The sequence below is a fragment of the Phoenix dactylifera genome, chromosome 12 (genome assembly GCF_051530095.1).
Source record: "Phoenix dactylifera cultivar Ajwa chromosome 12, Ajwa_hap1_PhDact_Kaust_v1.1, whole genome shotgun sequence".
In the NCBI taxonomy this organism is placed as follows: Eukaryota; Viridiplantae; Streptophyta; class Magnoliopsida; order Arecales; family Arecaceae; genus Phoenix; species Phoenix dactylifera.
This window is the reverse complement of record NC_143201.1, coordinates 13679470-13699034: the sequence shown is the minus strand read 5'-3', so window position 1 is coordinate 13699034 and position 19565 is coordinate 13679470. Positions and strand designations below refer to the sequence as shown.

The window sequence follows — 19565 nt, the reverse complement described above, 5'->3', positions numbered from 1 at the left end:
TGCTAGACTATGCTTTGGTATTACTTGTAAAAAGAAAAATAGTTAAGCTATCACCAATACCAATCAGTTATCTAGAGATTTGTAATTGAACAGCTCTTGTTACTTGTTATTGAAATATTTTATCTTGCTCAGAAATAAGGATTACATCTAGTAACGTTAAAATCGGTTCAATCTTTAGGCCTCATTCTCTCGGACTTTATCCCAAAGGATATACAACCTTGTCACATGCCAACTCGAGTGTTGGGTTTGGAAGGTGACAGGTCCTATAGGATATACCCCCGAACCATATGGTTTAGATAAAGAGAGAGTCCAACATATACTTGGCGGCCAATTTGGTCAATTTCTATACCAAAAAGTAATTACAAATGTCCCATGAGAAATGAATGAAGTGCTGTACAAAATTCATCAATTAACAATAATTTATAAACGTTTTAGCATTTGAATATAGGCACAAGGTCATTAAATGACTTAGACCTCGTTTAGCAGAGCTGTTGGCAAGAACTTTTTAAAGTAGAGCTTTTATAAAAACCTATTTGTTGTTTGATAACTACATTTCTAAAATATTGTGAAACTTTAATATTTTTGGTAAATAAACTAAAAAAAGTACTTTTTGTATGGCAAAATAACCATAAAAAGTATTACATAGTATATACAATAGAGCATAATAAAATATAATATATATTAATATATAAATATATAATATAGTATAATATTATTGTAATATAACATAATATTATTATAATATTATAATATAATAATATATACTATAATATAATAATATAATATAATTTGATATTATATAACATAATATATCTATATATTAATGTTATAATGTGATATAATATTATATTTATAGTATAATATAATAATAAAGATATAAATATCATAATTATTATTATATATTAATATTATTATTTTTTGTAATTATTATGTTTTATCAGAGGTATTTTAGTCTAAAGAGAAAAAAATTTAGAGCCTAAAAGTGATTTTTTAAAGAAGCTCCAAAATAGAGTTCCGTTTTAACTTTCTGACAAATACCTCTATTCCATCTAAAAATACTTTTAGAGAGACAGAAAATACTTTCTGACCCTGCAAAACCAAATAGAGCCTTAGTAATAAATTTTGCATTCCGAAACTACACTAACAATCAGACATCATTAGTATGCAATTAGTAACTCCACTAGTCGCTGTTCTTAATATGATAGGCTCAAATTCCACTGTTTCATTTAAGAAAAAAAATTTGCTTTAAAAGATAGACTCATATTGCAGCGTCATCAAAAACAAAATATACACAAAATAAATATGGAAATTAGTAAAATGCACTTATAAATTAGGTAATGTTCAAATATTAAAAAAATTGCACATACAACAACTCAAAGAACAACTTCCAACTCCTTAGCTTTTGCTGCTAATAATGCTACGAAAAATGAACAGAAATAACTGCTTCAGCTTCCCCATATCCCACTGTTGTTTCCTCTCTTTTGGGGCATCAAGCACTGCATATTATTCAAACATGGATGCAGCTACCCCAGTTCCCATCATCACATTAAATAACAAAACAATGCTCTCAATCGGCAAGAAATCTAGCACAAAACCAAATTAATCAGAAGAACATGGCATGATATGTAAAACTTAAAGCCTTTAAGCCTAACAGAGATGAGGAAGAGGGATATCCTTTAAATGCCTACAGAAGCCTGAGATGTGAGGTATCATTCAGCCTCTTTATACGCCATCCTGTTCTTAGAGAGTGCTGCAGAACTGTCACAGAAGAATCATCTATGCAGATCTTATGAGACATAACTGGACTGCAATTTAATAGGCTGGTGAGAAGGCATTTGATTGGGGTTGCATGAGTGAAGACCCCAATGGAGTTGGTGGAGTTTCTGTTATTTGCTTCATGAAAGTTCCCATGGTTGGCCTCTCTTGGGGAGAAGTCATCTTCAATATCATTATCCACAGTGGTCACGATCTGGAGTCTGCTCTTACTGGATCTCTTCCTCGTCATTCCTTGTCGGTTGAGCCTGTAAGGCAAATCAACCCAGTGAGGCCCCTCTCGCTCCTGCACCGAATTGGCTGAGCTGTGGCGTGAGAAAGCCCTGGTCTCATTCTGATGCATTAAAAGTTCTCCGGTGCTCATCTTTTCATGCAGCCTTACAACAGTTCTGTTGAGGAATTCAATCACACGAAACTCCACCTGTCTAATTGATTCACCTGAAGGTGCTGAGAAGTCCGGTTGGTATCTATCAATCAAGCTGACCATTTCGGGGGTGTAGATTTCTGACCGCAAGCAGCCCTCCCACTGACCTTGATTCATTTCAAGCAAAGCATCAGTAGATTGTATTTGTTCCTCTGGGAAATTTAACTCCTGCAAGGTTGGGTTACGCATTGGTTAGTTTCACTGGAAATGATTTAACAGAGTAGTAATTTGAAGGTTTCGACAATCTAAAGCTTATGAAAATGGCAATTAAACAAAACTCATTGATATTTCTTAAGACAAAGCAGCTGGTAAAATCAGATAAAATTGATTGATAATGATCAAGCAAAAATGCCTTCAAGATGTTACTAGTCTTGTCAGAAAAAGCCAAGATTCAGTGACCAATCTCCTATTTGTTCAAAAGAAACTTCAATCACTGCATTGCTTCTCAATAGCTACTAGCCTACTAGTCCTAAACATATTGTGAGAATGCTCTATTTTGTTTCAAGGGGTTGGATAAAATGAGTTGACTTGACCTCAGACCTCAGCTAATATAAGTGACTTTAGAATCTTCAGCATTAATGACTAGCCTGCCAGGAAAATTTCCTAATAACAGCAGAATAAGAACTATAATGCATGTGAAAATTGTTTCTTAAATTTATTATGCATTTTACCTCTGAAATTTCTTGAAAGAAAAGCCATACCCTGATATATATCAAGTAAAAAGATGAATGAGTAATGCAATGTTCAGCATTAAAATAATTGCATTCTAATCAAATAAACAGAAGTGCACATATCTAGTTCATGGTAACAGAACAGTAAAAGCCAGGTTTTCATTTTGTATTTATTCTCCTTAAACACTAAAGTTCTACACCATTCTAAACTCCAGGAAATGTTTAAACAAAATCTATAAATGTATAAGGGAATAAGATCTTTAATTAAGATATCAAAACATATTGAGAAGACCGCCCCCAAAAATTTTATTGAAAAGAAAGGAAAAGAAAGGTAAAGATACCTAACATCTCCTTTACAGACAAAGAAGCATCAATCCTGTAGATGCTACAGTGTAAAGACAAACTCCAAAAGGCTTAGAAAAGTTGTTAACTATAACAATTTCTTGCATCCGCAGGAGGAGCACCATGACGAGACAAATGTCCTCGTCACTGAACTATAAAAGCAAGCACCATCATTTGAAAAGTACTTGGATTCAGAAAGGAAATCCAAGGGATCCAAGACTAATGATATATAACAGATGAAGACAAAATCTGACTATGGAAGTATGGATACCAACCACTCTAAAGTTAATCTCCATTCTCTTTCATACACTCATTTCTCCCAACAGTGCACTCAATGCCACCAGAGGAATCTGTATGTTATAGGAATAAGACATCCAACAAAAGAAGACTTTTGAGCATAGCTTAACATACAAACCAATTACAAGGATTCTCATTAGCCATCTTAAGACTTTTGTTCTTGACATACCGGAAAATTTAATAAAATGAAGACCAGTTAGAATGATAGTGGGAGCACCACATTTAGAATGACCAAAGTCAATTTTTTTCCAACAAAAAGCCACCAGGATTTGAACCCACAATTCTTCCATATGGAGGGCTACAATCACTAGATCATAGCCCCAGTTGCATGGAGGTAGGTTGGTTAAAATAGCTCCTATTGACATAAAAAATTCTCCCAAAGAGCAATTCCCCTTCAAAGAAGCCAATTCGTGTACGCTTATTCATAATTGAGCCCCTGGATCCTTACTGAGCATGCTGACTATATGAGAACGAGCTTGTTTCTTTCTGCTTTTACATTGTATTTTCCGACTTAGAAGCAGAGGTCGCTAAATTACATTACCTAACCCCTTGCCAAATCATGGTTTTATGCTTTTAAATGTGTGTGGTTCCCATCTATGCTTTTAGAATAATTGTAAAAGGAAAATAGCTTGGTAATTCATTGTCAATGTCAGCTTGATATTTTGAAAGACAATATGAAAAAGTATGAATCTTAAACCTGCATAACTCATGGAAGCATAGATCAAACAATATGACATTATCGACTGAAAGTTCTGATTATCATTATTCATTTTTTACACTGCTAATGACTGCACAATTAAGATTCTGATGCAAGTTACATCAAGTCATGAAGCATCCTATGAAAACAGCCTCCAATTATGTGCAATTTGATGTTCGTTCTTAAGAATGAATTTACATTAAATGAGATGGTCAAGTACCCAACAGTATCAAACCTGTTAGAACAAAGAAAATGAATAAAAAATGAAAGCCAGAAATAATATTGAGATGGCAGTCCGAGGTGCAGATCTCACTATCAAGACCACTTGCACCATCTTGAGATATCTAAGAACCTGATGCAGAAGAGCAGAAGACATTTTTAAACCTCGAGCCCGCACCAGCAAGAAACCCTCACGAAAAACTTAATTGAATGCCTCACAAAATTGAGAAAGAAAATAAGATTAAAAAAAAAAGATGGGAAGTATCCTGGCCAAATCGGAGAAGGCAAGACTTGAATCGAGGTCTTAGGTACCAATCTCCAAAAACTTTACCAACGGCAATAGCTGGCACCTTCAAGAAATAGGCATTGTTTCGTATAAATTAGATGAAGTCATGACAGTCCACTCAATGTTACTGTAAATGTGGTGTAAAGCGTGGAACCGGTGAAGATTGAGGAAGGCATAAGAACCAAGGAGAACCGGGCACATCACAGTTGGAAAAGAGAGAACCGTACAATGCTTCCAAGCTGTGCGGAGATTAGTAATGGTCGCCAAGAATAAGGAAGTTAAACATTGGTCGAATTACTAAATGAGTCGAAGTATCAAACATGAACAAGATAACTACAGACAAAATTAAACATATACATTTTGAACTAACCAAAAATATAACAAAACTTTATTTTTAAATCAAAATGTAGATACCTATATACTTCAAAGCCCTTTTGACAAATTTATCAACCGAACCAGAGCACAACATTATCTATGCACAGGAGGAGAATTCAGTAGAATCATTGATGCAGTACCGAATTTATTTCCAATTATTATGCTACTTTCTCCAAACTCTACAAAAGGTGTGTTTCACCGTTCGGACCTCCCACTGAAATCATCTCTCCACTTCACCCCTTAATACATGGAATACAGCGAGCACATAATAAATTTTAATACACCACAGTGATCTACATGTCACTAACTTGCATTCATCTGAATACACGGACAGAGCAAATGTATACTAAAGATCCAAATATATCTACAACATTGCGAACGCTAATTGCTAAGCACTTGTAATCTAAAGTATAGGATATAATTCAACCTTACAAGACATGGATTTGAATTGAAAATCCCAACTTATGTGCTACCGTAGAAAATCCAAGATTTCGGCAATGCGGTAGGATTTCATGCTTGCAATTTATAAAAATTTGAACTTTAAGCAAGAATAAAGGCTAGCAAAAATACTAATTACCCGACAAACAGAGAGTGCAGTCGACCTTGCTCGATCCAGCGGCGAAGTGTAGACAGCACCGAACCTTATACCTTGAGAATTGAGGAACACAGCCAACGCCCTGGCCTGGCGCTCCCCGGCGGCGGTCAGCTTCGCGGCGGGCCACCGCCCTCCGACCAGATCTGGTCGCAAGCTAACCCCACTCTCGCCATGGTTGATGAGAAACACGTCGGTGGCAGACGAATCCCCAGCGGCATCGGAATCGAAGCTCCGGGGATATAAAAACGGTGGAGGGGGCTGGAGGAGGACGTTGCAGGGGTCCCAGACCTTGATGGAGGGGCCGAGCAGGCGGGGGGAGCTGGCGGTCGAGAGCTGGGGTGTGAGGGGTGTGGCGGAGGTATGGTAGGGGAGGATCTCCGGCTCTTGCTCCAAAACCTTCTCATTCGAGCGCTTGGACGCCCTCCCGTTCTCCTCGTCTTCTTCCTCTTCTTCTTCTTCTTCTTCTTCTTCTTCCTCGTCTTCCTCGCCTCGGGGTTGGGAGGACTGAGCGGAGCCCATCGGAGGTCGGAGGAGGGAGAATTGTGGGTGGATCTGGTGGTGGGTGGGGTGGGGGGCGCGATCGTGGCGGCCGGGCTAGCCTTCGGGAGCGGTGCTACCGCATTCCGCGGTGGAGCACGGCGGAGACGGGCGGCGCATTTAATGGTAGGATCTGAGGGGTTGGACTAGGGGTATAGATCTCACAAACAGACAGACACAGAGAGAGAGAGAGAGAGAGAGAGAGTAAAGGGAGCTATCGGTACAGCTCAGTGGTTCTTGTCTATGGTCTAGTCTGAACGAAGGGAAGGTATTTGTGTTGACTTGGATCAGATCCTTCTTCTTGGTCCTTTTTTTTTTTTTTTTTTTTTGGTTAGACGAGTGTTTTAATGTTTTTGGTCATTGTCCGCTGCATGCCTATATGTAGAAACAGCAAATGGCATTTTGCCGGGTTGGCATCATGCGTTACAAGGTCAGGTGGTCGGTGTACGCCGTTTGGACTCAGATTGTGTCCTACGGGCATATGGCTAACTAGGTGTGGTAATTAGAGGGTTAAAGTTAGGTCCAGGTTAAACTACAATTCAAGGCTCTTCAGTACATATGCAACCTCAGATTGAGCTATCTTCTATGTTTTGTCCCAGTTTCGAGCTTATGTTGGATGTGTTGGTTGTGTAAGTTGGGCCACTGTAAGAAACCCTACTTTTACCTAAGGGCTCGTTTGGTTCGCGGGAAAAGAAGGGGGGAAAGTGTGGTCAACGGGAAAGTAATGAGATGCCTCTTGTTTGGTTGGAGTTTTCAAAGGAGAGAGAAGGGAAAGTTGTATTCCCATGGGAATGTGATTCCCATATTTCATGGAAAAGTCTTTCCCATGAGAAACATGGGAAAGTTACTTTCCCATGAGGCGGAAATCACTCCATTTTTATTTTTTCCCAAAACGTCCCTTCAGCATTAAAGAAGCATTAAAGAGGCATTAAAAAACTAATTTTTATTAAGGGCATAATAGGAATTATATATAACTTTCCTAGGAAAGTGGATGGCCAACCAAACATAAGCACCTTGGAAATTTGTCACTTTTCCATGGTCAACCAAACATGCCAAAAGTACTTTCCTAGGCATCCTCTTCCTAGGAATTTGTTTCCCAGGAATCATATTCCTAGGGAGGAAAATGCTTCCCGCGAACCAAACGAGCCCTAAAAGGAAAAAGGAAGGATTGAGAGTTTTTGACGGTCAGTCTAAAGCTTAGTATCACCAGATCAAGTGGATCTGAAGTTACTTTGAGCTCAGATTAGTTATAATAGATTGAAGTAGGGTGAATATGAGGTCAGATTAGTCATTTTATTTCTTCTGACTTGGCTGGCTGTACCCACGTAAGAGCTCTATGAATGCTGTTTTTGAAAGGAATCCTTGCGGGCTACATACATTTATTTTCAAAAATTACAGTGGAAGCATTTAAAAATTAAACTATTTAATTTTCATGCATGCTAGAAATCAGATCTCTACAATAAAAATAAGAACCATGATTTAAATGTTTATATAAAGCATGAAACAATGATTGTATATCTAACATACAATTCTAAAATTTCAACAACCCTGAAATTTTAGCAACCATGTTTAAGATCTAATCTTAACTTTAATGAGATCAAATTTCATACCTGATTCCTTGGAGGTCTTGAATGACTCCTTGATCATGCTTTGCAGCCGCACACGCATCCGGCCTCTATAGATTGTCCACGCGAAGCCCTAGGTAGATCGTCTTCCGCGGGAGTGCTAGCTCATGCAGGAACGCTACAATGGTTGAAGCTTTCTCCTTCTAAACACTCAACCTTTAATTGTTCTTCAAGGAGATGGAGGATAGACACGAGAAAGAAGCAGAAGAAGGGATGGCGGTCCTCAGAAATTTTTTTCAGAATTTTTTGAAACATCTAAATATTGTATATATGGAACCCTAGGTGTGGGGGTCCTTTTATAGCCAAGAGACCCCCCCACGCCTCACACTTAATTTAACCAATTAATTTGGCGGATAAAATCTCTAAAAAATTATGGTAATTCAACAGCTAAGAGGAGATAAATATATATTAATTTCGTACATTTTGGATTTCTAAAAGATAGGAATTTATGTGTCCAAAATTCAGCTGTAGACCACCCTATTTCATGTGCTATGCAATCCCTACAAATTAGGAATTTCATCTTAATCTTTTTAGGAAGATTTGAGGTGCCATTTTTATAGAAAGTATAGCCCCAAGCCTCCTCTCTTCTCACGCCAATTTTTGGCCAAAAATAAAGAGGATAGGCATAAAAAAATTTTGGGGATAAATCAAGGTGTCATTCTTCTCCAAGAAAGATAGGGATGGGTTCCTAAAATTTAGGGATTCTTCTTCTTATCCAATTCTGATTATTTGGACTCATAATTCTCATCAAATAAGGTCTTCAAATTGATTGGGTCAAGCTCAAAATAATTGGGTCAAGTTCCGTCAATTGGGTCAAGCTCAATCCACTTGGGTTGAACCTAATCCGATTAGGTCAAAACCAGATGTAGCTCAAATCGACTCCAATTCAATTTTGCTCAACCTAAGCCCAATTACTCAATCAAATTGAGTTCATTAGCAATCTAATTGCTAATTAATCCTCCAATAATTTAATAATTATTTTACTACAACTTTTGCTTAGGATAACTTGTCAATTGAATTGACCAAATTACTCCTAAATGATTCTTAATCATTAATCAGCCATTTGATCAACCTAGAAATTTCTATGCATGTGACCCCATAGGTTCGAACCTAAGCCGGTAGCACAAGAACAACTTCTTTTACTCATCGAAATGACCATCTAGTAATGGTACCCGACGTCCGGATAGGCCGAATGATTACAAAGCAACATTCAAGAACCCTTAGACTATGGCTACCGTTTAATTCATCCCTATGACTCCAAATGCTCAGGACGACTTCAGAGTTCACTGTCAACTCTTTAATCTGTTCATCCATAATGTGTTTCAACTTTACAAATCCTGTGACTCCTCACAAGGATTATCTTGGCCAAGATTTTGCTAAATTGAACACAAAAACATTATCTCCTGTCACCAGGAGGGGTCAATTCCATCTTGACTCACACACCGACTTCGCAAGTACTTGACTGCACCCAGTAACCTTCCGTCACTGAATTAGAAACTCAGATAGTTCGGTACCAAAGTACAGTGAGTTGTTTGTTAGTCACCATGGTGATCTCAGGTCGAAGGGGCACATATACCCATATCCACTCGGAACATCTCTTGACAGTAGAGCGTTCCAAAACAGGTCACGTTCAGTGAAATGTACTCCTACACTTCATCTGTGTGGCATATCAGTGTCTCTACACTCCTTGGTTAAGAGGACAACCGACAATATGGCAAACAACGATCTATTCTTGATAATGCTATTGTCCTAGTAATAGCATGTCGTTTGGTCGCGAACTAGTTTAAAGACTCATAGTCAAATCCTCCTTTATCTCTTAAAAGAATCCTAAGGACCTAATCACATCATAAGAGTTCAAAAAGATATACAGAATATATGCGATGAATAATGCCAAATAATCTTTTATTAATTCATTAATTCATATGCAATTCAATCATCAACAGGCCGACGATAGACTTTTAGGATATAATTCCCAACAACTCCCACTTGAACTAAAGCCAATCGTATCGTATACCCATCTTCGACTTATGATCATTGAACTCCTTGATACCGAGAACTTTAGTAAATGGGTTGGCCAAATTTTTCTTTCCGTCGATCTTCTGAAGATCTTTAGCATGGTATCTATGTACGTCGATTGGGATAACTCAAGCAACCTTTTAGATCTATCTCTATAGATCTTCATCCCTAGGATGTAGGATGCTTCTCCCAAATCTTTCATAGAGAATTGTAACGAAAGCCAAACTTTTATTCGTTGTAATGCAGGGATGTCATTCACGATTAAGAGAATGTCATCTACATACAAAACAAGAAATACAATTACTGAACCGTTAACCCATTTATATATGCAGGCTTACTCTTTATTCTTAATGAAGCCATACGTTCTAATCACATTATCAAAACATATGTTCCAACTCCGTGAAGCTTGCTTTAATCCATATATGGATCTCTGAAGCTTACATACTTTAGATTCATCCGCAGATGTAAAACCTTCAAGTTGTATTATATACACCTTTTCTTCTAAATCTCTATTTAGGAAGGTAATTTTCACATCCATTTGCTAGATTTCATAATCTAAATATATTGCTATAGCAAGCATAATCCGAATGGATTTGAGTATTGCCACGGAAGAAAACATTTCATCATAGTCAATACCATAATGTTGACGGTATCCCTTGGCAACCAAACAGGTTTTGTAGGTCTCCACCTTTCTGTCTGCGCCCCTTTTTCTTTTGAAAATCCATTTACACCCTATGGGTTTTATTCCTTCGGGTGGGTCAACCAATGTCCACACATCGTTGACTTTCATGGACTCCATTTTGGAATTCATGGCTTCCAGCCATTTATCGGAGTCGTACCTCTGCATTGCATCCATATAGGTGATCGGATCCTCATCACTTTCATCAAGCTCAACAGGATCTCCGTGTCGGACCAAAAAATTGTAGTATTTGTCCGACTGACGTGGTACTCTACCAGATCGCCTCAAGGACGGCTCTATAACGGGTTTTGGATTTGATCTAATCACTTCAGACTCTAAAGGTTCAGTGGGTGGTGTCGGTTCTTCTATATGTTGAATTTCTTCAAGTTCAACATTAGAGCCATTAGTTCCTTCTCCAAGAAGATAGCTCTATTGCTGACGAACAACTTTTGTTCTTTAATAAGGTGGAAGTAATACCCCTTAGTCTCTTTAGGATAACTGACAAAGAAACATTTGTCAGACCTAGGTTCGAGTTTGTCCGCTTTCAAACATTTGACGTAGGCCGAATACCCCCAAACCCTAAGATGAGAGAGCATTGGTTTACGCTCTGTTCACATCTCATGTGATGTTTTCTTCATAGACTTTCTCAAAACCTTATTAAGAATATAACATGCTGTTTCGAGTGCATATCCCTAGAAGGATATCGGCAGACTAGCATTGCCCATCATGGATCGAACCATGTCTAACAAAGTTTGATTCCTCCTGACACACCATTATACTGTGGTGTTCCAGAAGGAGTCCACTAAGAGAGAATCTCATTCTCTCCCAGATATATCATGAACTCATTGGTGAGGTATTCACCTCCTCGGTCTGACCGAAGAGTTTTAATACTCTTTTCAGTTTGTTTCTCTACTTCATTACGAAATAGTTTTAACATTTCAAATGATTCAGACTTATATCTCATAAGATAGACATACCCATACCTAGATAGGTCGTCTGTAAACGTAATGAAATACGAATATCCATCTCTGGTTTTTGTGCTCATTGGTCCACATATATCAGAATGTACAGGTCTCAATATATCATTAGTTTGTTCACCTTTTCTAGTAAAAGGTGACTTGGTCATATTTCCAAGAAGACAGGATGTGCAGGTAATCAATGATTCACAATCATCAACTTTGAGGATACCCTCTTGAGCTAACCTATATCCTTTTTTTGTTAATGTGACCTAGCCTACAGTGTCAAAGGTAAACATCGGAGACTCTATCTATTCTAGGGTGCTTACTTGACGTGTACATTACATTAACAGGTTGTGATAACAAGTAGATGTCATTGCTCAATCGTCCATTCATTACATTAACATCATTCATAATGATATCACAAGAACATTTTTTTATTGAAATTTCATAACCGTTCATGGCCAAAAGGCCTACGGAAATTACATTCAATAAGAACGTAGGACAATAGTGACAATCACTCAAGACAACTACATGAGAATTGAAAACAAGTTTGAGATTTTCTAAATCTAGAACTAGAACAGATCTTCTATCTCCAACATTCAGAAATCTCTCGCTGTTTCCAAATCTCTCATTGACCTTAAGTCCTTGCAACGAATTACATATATTAAACGGATTTTCAGTATCTAATACCCAGGTCGAATTATCACATATAGAGAAATTACAAGGTGTTATCATATAAATATCTTGATCAGCAACTGATTTCCTTTTTCTCTTTCTTGGCTTGTTCGGGTCAAGTGAGGCAAGGTACTGAGGACAATTCCTCCTCTAGTGCCCCTGCTTCTTGCAATAGAAGCCTGCCTGACTCTGGTCAGCCTTAATCTTTTTTGGTCTGACTATGCTGAGTTTTCAACTTTCTAAGCTAGCTATTAAAGTTGGGTCCTCTCAGCTTATCACTATCCAATAGCGATTGGAGCGACAAGTTTGTGGCCATTTCTGCATAAAGAAAAATTATGAACCTAATTAGTATATGAATTAATTAGACCCAAAGACTTAGACTTTGGTCTAAAGATTCTTCCACTATTTTTATACAAATTGGTAGCCTTTATCTCCAATTCGAAGAAATACTATTAATCCTTTAGTGGGCACTAGAATTCATTTGATCACATATAGGCTCGAGTGTGGCTCGGCTAACCCATATGCATCAATTGTTTCATCCAAATAATTTCTAGTGTTAATTTTGCTCTAGGCACCTCTTCGGTTGCCGTGTGGCGCCTCCACCGAAAGCTTGGTTAGGTCCAACCATTAACATGATAGGATTCAGTGTAATCTACTAATAGATGACAAGATTTGAGTGTGGCTCGGCTAACCTGATTACCTATCAAGAGTACTATTGAATCATCATATTATGGATGATAATTTCAATGGCCGATAAGCATCAGGCGTGCGGCGCCTCCAATGATTATCAAACCATTGGACCCATTATCATTCAACTTAATGGGAGGCTTTGAGCTAGTTATCTTTATAACTATTTCATTTTAGAGACCTAATAATTTTAGAGGATTTGATTTAATTGAGAAAAGATGAGAAGAACCGGTTAATCTAGATCCTTCCACTGACTTCATCAAGTCAGATTAATAAGAACTAGATTCAATTCAGTTAAGGAGGCACCTAAATCAGTCAGATTGATTTTTCTTAAAGTGATGGGTCAACTCAAATCATTAAGTGATCTAATAAAAAATGATTGACCAAGTCGGCCAGATAAGTGAGATCAATGGAAGGGATATGTTATTAACTCGACAAAAACAAATCAGTGCAATTAGCTTCCAATTAAAAACCACCGGTTAAGACTGCCAAACTTACCTTAGACACGGACTGGTTAATCAATTTTGATTTGATTACTCAAATGACTCGAGCTCAACCTCTGAGCCTCAATCAAGTTCCATCTTGGTCTAATCAAAGATATGGAATTTGATCAGCTACAACTATTGTATTTAATCTGGAGTTTTCTTGGCCTAATCTAATTACTACTTAATTAGATTTGATCAATTAACTCTAATTAGACCATATTTGATTCTAAACTTAAGTCTAACCCAATTATAGAACTTGACTTGAGCTAACCCAAAATCCCAAGAATTATGCAATGTGAATTATGCAATGTCATTGAATTTAGTTCACAATTCTAGATCTAGGTTTTCATATTACTTAATTCTTAATTAAGTGTAAGCTTATGAAAATTTCAGATCATTGCATATTCTTATAATTACATATTAATTACAAAGTTTCAGTTCTTAAAACTTATTTTCATATCTGAGATTTGCAATTAATTATGTTTAATTCAAATTTAATTCATGTTTAAATCTTAGATGATTTATGTTCATATATCACATATACAAACTAATATGAATTAACTTAAACAACATACATCATATGCATTTGTTTTCAGATTTGATTTGTTATACAAAATCAAAAAACAATGAAACATAAATTTTATTTAGATCTAATCTAAATAAATTTATGATTTCAGATTTGTTCGTGTTCTTTATATTATATATACATCAACATGAATTTATCTAGATCTCATGCATCATATGCAATTGATTTTCAGATCTGATTAATCATGCAAAATTAGTAACTAAATTATTCATAAATACTCTTTAGATCTGATCTAAACACATTTATAAATCTCAGATTTAATTACAAAGATTAAAATCTACCTTTCGTTGTTCATCTTCAAGGATCAATCACAGTGGCACCCCTATACGCCATAGAAGATCCCATTGAATGAAAAAAGAGGGTAACGAATCCTTCTTTCTTCTATGACCGGACGGCCTGGTAATTAATCCAATTAGATTACTAAACTATTCATATTAACACAATTGTTTTAAGCATAAACAGTTTAAACATTCAATGAACCTTGGCTTTGATACTATTGAAAGGAACCCATGCGGGCTGCATGCATTTATTTTCAAAAATTACAGCAGAAGCATTTAAAAATTAAACTATTTAATTTTCATGAATGCTAGAGATCAAATCTCTACAATAAAAATAAAAACCATGATTTAAATGTTTATGTAAAGCATGAAACAATGATTGTATGTCTAACATATAATTCTAAAATTTCAATAACAATGTTTAAAATCTAATCTTAACTTTAATGAGATCAAATCTCATACATGATTTTTTTGGAGGTTTTGGATGACTCCTTCATCATGCTTTGCAGCCGCACACGCATCCGGCCTCTATAAATTGTCCACGCGAAGCCCTAGGTAGATCGTCTTCCGCGAAAGTACTAGCTCGCGTAGGATCGCTACAATGGCTGAAGCTTTCTCCTTCTAAACACTCAACCTTTGATTGTTCTTCAAGGAGATGGAGTTTGGACATGAGAAAGAAGGAGAAGAAGGGATAGCGGTTCTTAAAAAAAGAATTCAGAATTTTTTGAAACCTCTAAATATTGTATATATGGAGCCCTAGGTGTGGGGGTCCTTTTATAGCCAAAAGACCCCCCCACGCCTCACACCTAATTTAGCCAATTAATTTGCTGATAAAATTTTCAAAAAAAATTGGTAATTCGGCAGCTAAGAGGAGATAAACATATCTTAATTTTGTGCATTTTGAATCCCTAAAAGATAGGAATTCATGCGTCCAAAATTCAGTTGCAAACCACCCTATTTCATGTGCCATGCAATCCCTACAAATTAGGAATTTCATCTTAATCTTTTTAGGAAGATTTGAGATGCCATTTTTATAGAAAATATAGCCCCACGCCTCCTCTATTCTCGGACCAATTTTTGGCCAAAAATAAAGAGGATAGGCTTAGAGAATTTTGGGGATAAATCAAGGTATCATTCTTCTCCAAGAAAGATAAGGATGGGCTCCTAAAATTTAGGGATTCTTCTCCTTATCCAATTCTGATTATTTGGACTCGTAATCCTTATCACATAAGGTCTTCTAATTGATTTGGGTCAAACCCAATCTAATTGGATCAAGTCCGATCAATTGGGTCAAGCTCAATCCACTTGGGTTGAACCTAATCCGATTAGGTCAAACCTTGATGTAGCTCAAATCGAATCTAATTCAATTTTGCTCAACTTAAGCCCAATTACTCAATCAAATTGAGTTCATTAGCAATCTAATTTCTAATTAATCCTTCAATAATTCAATAATTATTTTACTGTAACTTTTGCTTAGGATAATTTGTCAATCGAATTGACCAAATTATCCCTGAATGATTCTTAATCATCAATCAACCATTTGATCAACCTAGAAACTTCTATGCGTGTGACCCCATAGGTTCGAACCTAAATCGGTAGCACAAGAACAACTTTTTGTACTAATCGAAATGACCATCTAGCAATGGTACCCGATGTCCGGATAGGTTGAATGATTGCAAAGCAACATTCAAGAACCCTTGGACTATGGTTACCGTATAATTCATCCCTATGACTTCAAATGCTCAGGACGACTTCAGAGTTCACTGTCAACTCTTTAATCAGTTCATCCATAATGTGTTTCAACTTTACAAATTCTGTGACTCCTCACAAGAATTACTCTAGCCAAGGTTTTGCTAAATTGAACACAAGGGCATTATCTCCTATCACCAGAAGAGGTCAATTCCATCTTGACTCACACACCAACTTCGCAAGTAGTTGACTGCACCCAGTAACCTTTCATCACTGAATTAGAAATTTAGATAGTCCGGTACCAAAGTATAGTGAGTTGCTTGCTAGTCACCATGATGATCTCAGGTCGGAGGAGCACATATACCCATATCCACTCGGAACATCTCTTGACAACAGAGCGTTCTGAAACTGGTCACGTTCAATGAAATGTACTCCTACACTTCACCGGTGTGGCATATCAGTATCTCTACACTTCTTGGTTAAGAGGACAACCAACGATATGGCACACAACGATCTATTCTTGATAATGCTAATGTCCTAGTAATAGCATATCGTTTGGTCACGAACTGGTTTAAGGACTCATTGACAAATCCTCCTTTATCTCTTAAAAGAGTCCTAAAGACTTCATCATATCACAAGAGTTCAAAAAGATGTACAGAATATATGCGATGAATAATGCCAAATAACCTTTTATTAATTCATTAATTCATATACAATTCAATCATCAACAGACCGATGATTGACTTTTATGATACAATTCCCAACAATTTTTTGCCAAAAAAAAAGTAGGATGAATATGGGATGGTGACCACAAATAACTTTGGTTTTCACTTTTGTCACCCTAATGTCGAATTAATCAACTTTCAACCAATGGTACAGGCCCTGCTCAAAGTGGTTGGATGCACATTTAATCTAACTCGAACCATTTTACGCAAACTAAAAGAGAAAAGCCCCTTATCTCCTTTCAATTAGTAAAAGATGAACTTACTATCGTTGCTCAATGTTAATAACTTGACTCGGATAAAACTTTACCTCCAATCCAAGATGAGTCAAAGGATTGATCCATATCCAATTTGTTTAAAATCTAGATTAAAAGAAATGTGCCCAATCCAAGTTGAAACCTACAATGATCTAAACCAAGTTATTCAAGATCAAGATCTCCTTTGGCATTGCTATTGGAGAGCCAAAGAGGACTTCTTGGAGGATCAAAAACTCTTTTAGATAATTTTAAAGTATTAATTAAAAAATTTAGAAACAACGTCTTCTTTAAAAGCTAAAAAAAGTCTACTAAGCCAGTTTGGTTTTTCAAGGCCTGGTTAGTTCTATGTGACCGTACGACAAAGGGTGCTCAAACATCTAGCTATGACTATTTAAATCCCTATTTGGATGCTTGGATTATATATCCTGTAGCATTCAGATTTTTGTCCCATCGAATGACTCTTACAGGCAAGAGTATCTATCCTATATCTAGATGCAAAAAGGATAAATACACCAAATCTTACAAAGAAAATGTGACTAATTAAGACTATTTATATATTAAAAACTAACTTTCTCAATCAATCACAAAAACTCATGGTTATATTCAAACTATTTAGAAATACACCATCATAATTCTCTTGTATGAGTCAAAAACAAGCCTTTCTTAATTTTTTGAAAGAAAAGTTAACAATTGTATAGACAATCCAGTATAGAGTAGCCCTTGGATAGGCAATAGTACAAGATATCCCTTGGATATATAATCAAGTCCAAACTAGCTAGTAGATAGCTGCCTAGTAGCTAGATAGTCTAAAACAAACAAGCCCTGGTACAGATAGATTAGTATAAAGTAGCTCTCATGGATCTATGAAGGTCTAATCCACTTTCAGTCAATCAAAAGGTCAAATTTAGCTTAATAAGGTAAGGTAACTTAAAGCTTAAGTGAGCCACTTTGAGTGCTCCCAAAATCAGTAAAGAAATTGACCTAATATTAAGACTTCCAACAACCTCTCTTTATGCTATAAAAAAGGTCGTTAGGATGTTCAGATTAAGCTGAGATTTTGTAATTTGGAGGCGTGTAGGAAAGTGAGATATCAAAATTTAAATAAATCAAAGTCAGTTTAACTATTGTTTAACTAGGATCAAATGGGCTGGTCAATAAAGCTAAACTTGGGCTATTTCATAATTCCATAAATGAATTAGTCATTTTGTCATCCAATTTGGAAGTTGCCTGGCTTAGAATAACTAATCAAGGTTAAGAATGTCTATACTCAAGTTAGAAAAAAAAATAATACATATAACTACATGCACCATTTTTTTTCATCTCAATTAAGATATCAAGATATTGAATTTTCTAGATTATCTTGGTGGAGATATCAGTAAAAAGAATTTTGGAACTATTTATAAAAATTACTTTATCAGTTGATTTAACAAAATCCAATGACAATATCACTATTTCGATTTAATTAGTTGGACAATTTAATTTTCTTGTAAGAAAATGTTAAAATTTTTAAATGGAACTTTTAATTATTTTCTTTTTGAAAAGATTCAAAATATTAAAATCACATTCTTAATACTCCCATATTAGATAATTAAATGCAAGTATATTTGTATTTAGTGATGTCTAGTTCTTCCAAGCCCAGCTAAGCTTTAGAGATATTGGGCTAGTGATCACACATATGCGCTTGCTTGGCTTTGCTTGGCTGACCATACCATGCATGTGTATGTGTACATGGTATGGCATGGTGTGCTTGCACAACGCACATGCATGCGTCTAGCACATTTTTCCCTATGCTCAACCAAATTTAAATTTGAATTGATTTCTCATATGTAATATAAGCATTTACAAATCAAGTTTGAATTCATTTTTTGGCTTGATAACCGTAATGTAAGCATTATGCATAGATGTAATTTGAAGGTATATATGAATTTTGAAAACACTATCTGTTGTGGTTGATATTTGGCCCGAGGGTGACCACGCCGGAGGAGTCGAAGGAGCCGATGGTTGTTGAAAGAAGAAGATGGGGCCCAACTCCTGCACGACGACGGCGAACCTGCACAAAGCCTCACCGGTGTTTCCGATGAGGGCCCTCCGACGATCAAGTTAAAGTGGGATAAATTTGGTCCAGCCAAAAAGTCCCTTAGAAGTTACCTGATCGGGCTATTTATAGTCCCGGTGAAGAGGCCTAGATGGCAGAGGCACTGTCAGCCCTCATCATGAGGGGGCGTGGCTCTGAGCCGAATGGCGCACAGCTTAGGCTGGTTGGTAGCGTGTGATGCTGTCCGTTTTCGAGAACTGTAAGATATTGATAGACACAACAGGGTATGGCCTGAGTAGTCTTGGTGTCGTCCTTTGACTGTTGAGGGCCATCTATCGAAGCGTGGCATGGTGGTGTTGTAATGTACGGCCATGTAGGAGGGTGTAAGCGCGCACATAGGTGCGGTTATTGGCGAGGCCGAGCTGGTTGAGTGGTCGCGTCATGCGTTCGGCAAGGTCAGCTAGACGGGTGCTGAGGATAGCTCGACTCTTCGGGTTCCGAGGTGTGCTCAATGAAGCACCTCGAGCTTGAGGGTTGGGGCGTACTACTGTAGTGGGCGCTCCGAACTTGGTCGGGGCGAATTGGCAAATATCCGAAACTGATGAAGCTTTTGCCGAAGTCTGAGGTCGAGCTGATTCTGGGTTGGACCGAGGGTT

General features: G+C 37.0%; 1 protein-coding gene across 1 annotated transcript; it reads right to left on the bottom strand.

Annotated features, from left to right (window-relative positions):
* Nucleotides 1-1301: 1301 nt before the first annotated feature.
* On the bottom strand, nt 1302-6490 carry LOC103697392 (uncharacterized). Its single transcript, XM_008779238.6, has 2 exons — nt 5662-6490; nt 1302-2365 (listed from the first exon to the last, which is right to left on the bottom strand). The coding sequence occupies exons 1-2, from the start codon at nt 6196-6198 to the stop codon at nt 1685-1687; spliced, it is 1218 nt and encodes a 405-aa protein (XP_008777460.2). The 5' UTR covers nt 6199-6490; the 3' UTR covers nt 1302-1684.
* Nucleotides 6491-19565: the final 13075 nt, after the last annotated feature.

What these genes read in the sequence shown, in the direction of transcription:
- LOC103697392 (XM_008779238.6), bottom strand. Translation starts at nt 6,198, where the DNA reads ATGGGCTCCGCTCAGTCCTCCCAACCCCGAGGCGAGGAAGACGAGGAA. An exon ending in CTGCACTCTCTGTTTGTCGG is followed by an intron (nt 2,366 to 5,661) that starts GTAATTAGTATT and finishes CCAACCTTGCAG; the next exon opens with GAGTTAAATTTCCCAGAGGA.